Genomic DNA, 6,979 nt, shown 5'->3' on the forward strand with positions numbered 1-6,979 from the left:
GAATATTTACGAATCTCAGATTTCCGACATGTCCCCCCCCAATTCTAAACATATTCCTACGCCCATAGTCCCACCACTGTCTAAGAGAGGTAAAATCTGACTTTCTCTGTCTAAAACCAGTCCAAAAATAACTTAAAGTCTCCTTAAAACCTTGAGCGTGACTTAAAGCAGAGTTAAAAGGCCAGTAAGCGCTTGATGGTAAAATGTTTCTAATAAAAACACTACCTAAAAGCAACGAGTGATCCGTAAAAGCCACCGGTAAAATCTGGCATGCCTTAAACACGTTAAAATGGTGTTTAAAACAATAAATACGATCAAGCAGAGCAAATGAGATTCTGTTTTCATTGATGTGGGACCATGTGTACTGCCTGGAGCCAGCATCCTCCTCCATACATCCACCAGGCCGTGAGACAAGACCAGCTGCCGCAGAGCGTGTTGGGCCGCTGGATGCGGCTCTGGATGATTGCGGTCTAAAAGCTCATTTTCGGTACAATTAAAATCCCCGCCTAAAAAAACATAGTAATCAGACCCACAATCACCCAACCTTTCCCCAATTTTTAAAAAAACATGCTTTTTCTCTGCATTGGTAATAGGTGCATAAATATTGATAAAAACGATGCTAAAAAAGATCAAACTTTGCTTTGACTAAAAGACACCTGCCATGAATGACATGCTGAAGTTCTGTAGAAGTTGGGGTGAGAGTTCTGGAGAAAAGAAACCCCACCTCCGCACTCTGGGAGGTGCCGTGGCTCAAGATGACCTCCCTCCTCCACTCTCTACCCCAATCTGCTTTAGTTAAAAGGTCACTATGGGTTTCTTGTAAAAACACAACATCAAATGTTTTTTGTTTTAAAGTTTGATAAATTAAAGCACATTTTTCACCCACCCTCGCCCCGTTAAGATTCAAAGATGCTATTTTAAAAGAATCCATAATGGGTAAGAAGCTAAAACCAACACAACAAAAAACTATAAAAAGTAATAAAGTGCTGTTGTGCATCATTCTGTTTAAAGCTGTTTTCTGACTTTGGACATTATTTTCCTTAATCTAAAGATTTGTCTATCAGTTAAACCTGATGACCCCTTGTTGCTGATGTGATGTCTTGCAGATGAATAAAATAATCTTAAATTAGGAAAATATGCCTCTATTTTTAATCCCTTAAAACCTTTGGTATTCACAAAAAAATTCCTAAAAGATTCTGCGGGGTATAAAGGCTCTTTGTCATTGGACTGTGACACAGAGAGCTCACTGGTGTCAGAGACCCAGCTCTCAGCTTCGCTGCTGTCTGACTCCTCATCCTTCTCTGGCTGGCCTATTTGCTGGCCAGCTTGCTGGCCTGTGCAGCAGCCACCACATTCTTCCTTTTACTTTTTCTCTTCGGTGCAGAAGCCTCCATCACCTCCTCTGCTTGACCCCTCTCTCCCTCCACACCACCTCCACAAAACAAATCTACACTGTTTTCAGTTGAACCTTCCACCTGCCCTCTAACCTCCACCTCACATTTCTCTCCCTGAACTCCACACGCCAAATAGCCCCCATCACACTTCAGCCCCTCCTGCTCTTCCTGCACACGGTCTCTCTCCCCACCGGCGCTCTCACCCTCACCACCATTCACCCCATCACCACTCAGCACCGTGCTCCCATCCTTCCTCACACACACTATCATTTTCAAAGTTTTAACACTTTTCACGACTGACGCCTCAACAATATCGGTCGCAGGCTCATCCACCATTGGCTCCTCCGCAGCAACCACAGGTCCTTCCGACAGCAGCAGTGGGCTCCTCAGCGGCAGCAGCAGCAGGCCCCTCCGCCGCAGCAGCAGCGCATTCCCCAGCAGCAGTGGCGGGCCACTCTGCCGCAGCAGGGCGGGTTCCCCCGCAGCAGCAGCGGTGGGCCCCTCCGCGGCAGCAGCCACACTAGGCGGGGGCCCCATCTGCTCAGCAGCAGCGGGCCGCCGCCCGGCCCCGTCAGGGCACACTTTGATTACATGTCATGTTAGAGGAGGTCCACTCTCTCTACAAACAAGACGACAGCTCCACTCATGCTAGCTGCTGACTTGATGGACCCATGTCCAATGACTTCCCCCACAGCCAAACACACTTCCTCCACGCTGCATGGAGAACCAGCACCCACCTTCCGTTTCAGAGTGGAGAAACCTCCAACACTCCCCACCACCACCATGGCGTGCAGAGAAGCCGGCCTGCCGCCGGGCAGAACCCAACGGCCTCACAATCCACAAAGACCACAAAAAACTATAAAACAACAAAAAACACAATTATATAAACAATATTTACATACACAAAAAAATGCACTCAAACAGTTTCCTCACGCGCTCTCTCTTCCACTTCTCCACTCACACTCCTCCCACACGAAGAAGAAGAAATTTCTGCTTAACCATGTGCTCTAAGTGTGCACATGTAAATGTTTGTCTCAGTTGGCATCTGACTTAGTTTATTTTAATGTTAGTGGCTTTCAGTTAATTATTTTCACTTAATTTGTTTGCCTTGTTTGAAGTCTGAAGTTTATGTTCAGCTTGACGATGCAGCTTATTGTTTAAATTAGTGACTCAAACCAGTCGAATTATTTGGAACAGCAAACCTGATGACTTTATTGGACTAGTGCTTTTGTTTGACACTCCACTATTTTATATCTTATTTACTTCTTAAGTTAAATGTTAAACAAGATATATTTGTTTATATCAGATTAATGCTAAAACTTAAAGGTTTGTTGGCACTTATGCTGACTTAATGCTAAGGCATTGCTAGTTTGGTTGCATTCAAAATTTGTTGTAATTAGTATTTACTTTATGGATCTTTATTTTTACATTTTAATGATTTGTGTTTGTTTAAACTTAAAATAAGGCAATATTTCCTGTTACTCTTGTGTTCAACGTTTTCAACCTGAATGACTGAATGACCTCTTCACCAATCAAATCAAGAAAACACAACTCAATAAAAAAAAAAAAAAAGGGGAAATCCTTGTTCTGAGTTGTTCCTTGCTGACTGGGCTCTTTCAAGTGGAGCATTACTGAGGGAAAAAAACTAAATCACAACAAAAACTTGACACTGTCTATACAGCACATCTCTTGTGTTTTTGAAAAAGAGTTAACCTGAAAACAGTAGGAAAATTAACACCGAAGCTGCAGTATATAGTTCTCCTCCCCCACTGGCTGATGCAGGAGAAAGTTTGTTCTGCGGAACAATATTCAGGCAAGCTGCAGCGCTTTGATCTTTATGTGCTGTTTTCACAGGATTTTTATTTATTTATTGAGTTTATACAACACATCTCTGCTGTTTCTGATAAAGCAGAAAAAAGAAACTGTAGGAAACATCACTCCAAAGTTTTATTTGTAAAACTACTTCCCCACTGTGTAATGTTTGCAAGATTGATTCAGGGAAAGTTGTACAACTTTTAAAATACCCACATTCCGCCAATACATCTTTTTATGGTGTGTAATAAACTACCTTGTTGTAATAAACTATTTTTATTTATTTTTATAGTCTAGAGGTTGTCCCAGGACCATCACTAAAACAGGAGGTCAGGTCCTCTGCCACGGCTGAGACTTGAGATTTCTATTCTGCAACGATCTGAATGAGTGCATATATGAGTTCTGATGTATCATAACTTCCTTAGATTTAGGTTCCTATGATGATTAGAAGTCAGTGTCAGATGCTGCTACAGTGTTGTTGTTTTCAAAGGAAATATATTTTTCTAGATATATGTGATGGTTTTACAGCAATGATGCTCCAAAAGAGAAGGAGTACCGGCCACCTTCCAGGCAGCTACGTTTAGCCTCAACATTGTAAAGAAAAAACAGTGAAATGCAAAAAGGATACTAGCTGGTGTAAAGAAAATCAAGTGGTCAAACCTCACAATTGAAACATTTATTGCACATGTCTTTTATTTAATAATTTGCATAAATAAATATTTTGCACATTTTCTTGACAGAAGCGTCTGATTCTAATTTATTTTTACATTTTTGTACAGTTTTTGGATTTCTTACTCTTGTTTCCAATAAATTATCCCTGTTTGGTGACCAAAATTACACAAGTCCTCTTATTTTCTATTAAATTAAGTCATATTATTGACTGTTCAATCCTAAATAAATAAAAAAAAAAAAAAAAACAAGGGCTAAATCTTAGGAGAAAAGGCTTTGCTTCATGCATAAGGTCTCCAATAATGTAAATCAGCATATTGTCTGGTCAGATTCCCTTTTATGAGTGGAAATTTGCATTTGGCACAATTTTCCCACTTTTGGCACCACTGTGTCAAAATCACATTTCTGCCTATCACACTGCTCACTAAAACCTTTGTCGAACAAACATGCTTCAACTTATTCAGTCCAAATTTGCCTGAGTTATAGTCAAGATATGGATCTATAAAGTCTGATGGTTCATCCAGAGTTTCGAATTGTTTTGCAGGGTTTATTTGGAAAAAGAAAATTTGCTAGGCTAAATGTATTTCATTTTTTCTTTGTTTAATCACCTATAAATCAGACATGGTGACATTTAAAGTACTGGTTCCACCTGAAAAATATTCAATGCCTTTCTCTCATACATATACACACAATTTTATTTCCAATTTATAGTTTCAGAGCTGTCCTTGATTTGATACACATATGTAATTTCAGGCAGAATCGGCTCCTAAGCCCCTCAGGGCTTAAGGGGTTATAAAGTCTCTGGTTCTGAGGACTGATCAGATCATTAGCAACAGATCAAGTGAAGAAAGAGACCTTCGATTGATAACACCTCATAATGTTCCAGATGATTTGGTTCCAACTTAATCTCTAAATCAGGTTTTTCTTTCAGTTGTCTTTTCATCTCTGTTTCAGCAGATGTTGGTCTGCAGGAGGTTCTGGAGGAACATAAGATCAGTCTGAGGAGGAGATGTCAATGTGTGGCAGAAGGAAGTGATGAAACAGGAAGTAGAACTCTCCTGAACAAGATCTACATTGATCTCTACATCACAGAGGGAAGGAATGAAGAGGTTAACAACCAACATGAGGTGAGGCAGCTGGAGGTAGCTTCCAAAATCCAGAGCCTCCATGGTTCTCCAATCAGTTGCCATGACATCTTTAAAGCCTTACCTGACCAACATGGAGCCATCAGAGTGGTTCTGACCAACGGCATTGCTGGTGTTGGAAAAACCTTCTCAGTGCAGAAGTTCACTTTGGACTGGGCAGAGGGCTTGGAGAACCAAGATGTCAGTGTGGTGGTTCTGCTTTCCTTCAGGGAGCTTAACCTGATCAGAGATCAGCAGCACAGTCTTCTCACGCTGCTCCATGTTTTCCATCCGACCCTGCAGAAGGTCCCAGCAGAGAAGCTGGCAGTCTGGAGGCTTCTCTTCATCTTTGATGGCCTGGATGAAAGCAGACTTTCTCTGGACTTTAACAATTGTCAGCTTGTTTCTGAGATCACACAGAAGTCATCAGTCACCGTTTTGCTGATGAACCTCATCAAGGGGAACCTACTTCCCTCGGCTGTCGTCTGGATAAGACCTGCGGCGGCCAATCAGATCCCTCCTTCCTGTGTTTCCAGGGTTACAGAAGTACGAGGCTTCACTGACGCCCAGAAGGAGGAGTACTTCAGGAGGAGGTTCAGCAATGAAGAGGAGAAGGCCAGCAGGATCATCTCCCACATCAAGACCTCCAGGAGCCTCTTCATCATGTGTGGGATCCCAGTGTTCTGCTGGATCACTGCTACGGTTCTGGAGAACCTGTTGACCACAGAGCAGAGAGGAGAGCTGCCCAAGACCATGACTGACATGTACTCACACTTCCTGCTGGTCCAGACCAGGAAGAAGAGGAACAAGTACCATGAAGGACATGAGACGAGTCCCCAGGAGCTGATGGAGGCTGACAGGGAAGTTCTTCTGAGGCTGGGGAGGTTGGCCTTGGAACATCTTGCGAAAGGAAACATCATGTTCTACCAAGAAGACCTGGAGCAGTGTAGTCTGGATGTCAGAGAGGCCTCTGTGTTCTCAGGAGTTTGTACAGAGATCTTCAAAAGAGAGAGCGTGATCTTCCAGAAACCGATCTACTGCTTTGTTCATCTGAGCATCCAGGAATTTCTGGCTGCAGTCTACATGCTCCACTGCTTCACCAACAGGAACACAGGAGTGGTGGAGAACTTCCTGGGAGGAGAACACAGAGAAACATCTCTGGAGAACTTTATGAAGAAAGTCAGGAGTCCAAATGGTCATCTGGACCTGTTTGCTCGCTTCCTTCATGGCCTCTCCGTTGAGTCCAACCAGAGCCTATTAGGAGGCCTGCTGGGTCACATAGAGAACATTCCAGGAACAATCCAGAGAGCCATCAACAATCTGAAGGAGATGAAAACTAATAGCATCTCTCCCGATAGAAGCATCAACATCTTCCACTGTCTGATAGAGATGAAGGACCTCTCAGTTTATCAGGAGATCCAACAGTTCCTGAAATCAGAGAACAGATCAGAGAAGAAGCTCTCAGTGATCCAGAGTTCAGCTCTGGCCTACATGCTGGAGATGTCGGAGGAGGTTCTGGATGAGTTGGACCTGCAGAAGTACAAAACATCAGGTGGTGGACGATGTAGACTGGTTCCAGCTGTGAGGAACTGCAGAAAAGCTCGGTGAGTCCAGATGTTTTATGGTGTAATACATATTCGCCTATATTGTCTTTCTTGTTCTTCTCCATGCTTCTAGCTGCTTTTGGACATTTTTACTCGTTAACTTAATCCTTTGGACTATTTCAACCATTCAAGCATCTAAACATTCAGCTCTTTCAGGAGAACTCTGCTGAAACTTTTGGTGTTTAGAGATTTCGATAGTTCTCAAAACATTCCCTTTGGATCAGTTTCCATCTTCCATTCAAATGAATGGAAAACCTTTAGAATGTAGGTTTTCTTTAAAGATCAAATCAGCCAGACACCTATAAGAATCTTTAAACACATCTTAACTCATTGGGCTGTTAGCCCAGAATGCACCTTTTTAGTCTCTTCAACTGTT

General features: G+C 42.5%; 1 protein-coding gene across 3 annotated transcripts in view; it reads left to right on the top strand.

The window, feature by feature from the left end:
- LOC107100234 (protein NLRC3-like) overlaps nucleotides 1-6,607 on the top strand; it is a 37,596-nt gene extending 30,989 nt beyond the window's left edge. For all 3 annotated transcript variants that reach the window (XM_015398648.1, XM_015398650.1, XM_015398651.1), the window contains one exon: nucleotides 4,830-6,607. In XM_015398648.1, coding sequence (XP_015254134.1) covers nucleotides 4,830-6,607 — 1,778 coding nt within the window. The remainder of the gene's footprint in view (nucleotides 1-4,829) is intronic.
- Nucleotides 6,608-6,979: the final 372 nt, after the last annotated feature.

Source organism: Cyprinodon variegatus, unplaced genomic scaffold (assembly GCF_000732505.1).
Source record: "Cyprinodon variegatus isolate N-32 unplaced genomic scaffold, C_variegatus-1.0 Scaffold947, whole genome shotgun sequence".
NCBI classification, from domain to species: Eukaryota; Metazoa; Chordata; class Actinopteri; order Cyprinodontiformes; family Cyprinodontidae; genus Cyprinodon; species Cyprinodon variegatus.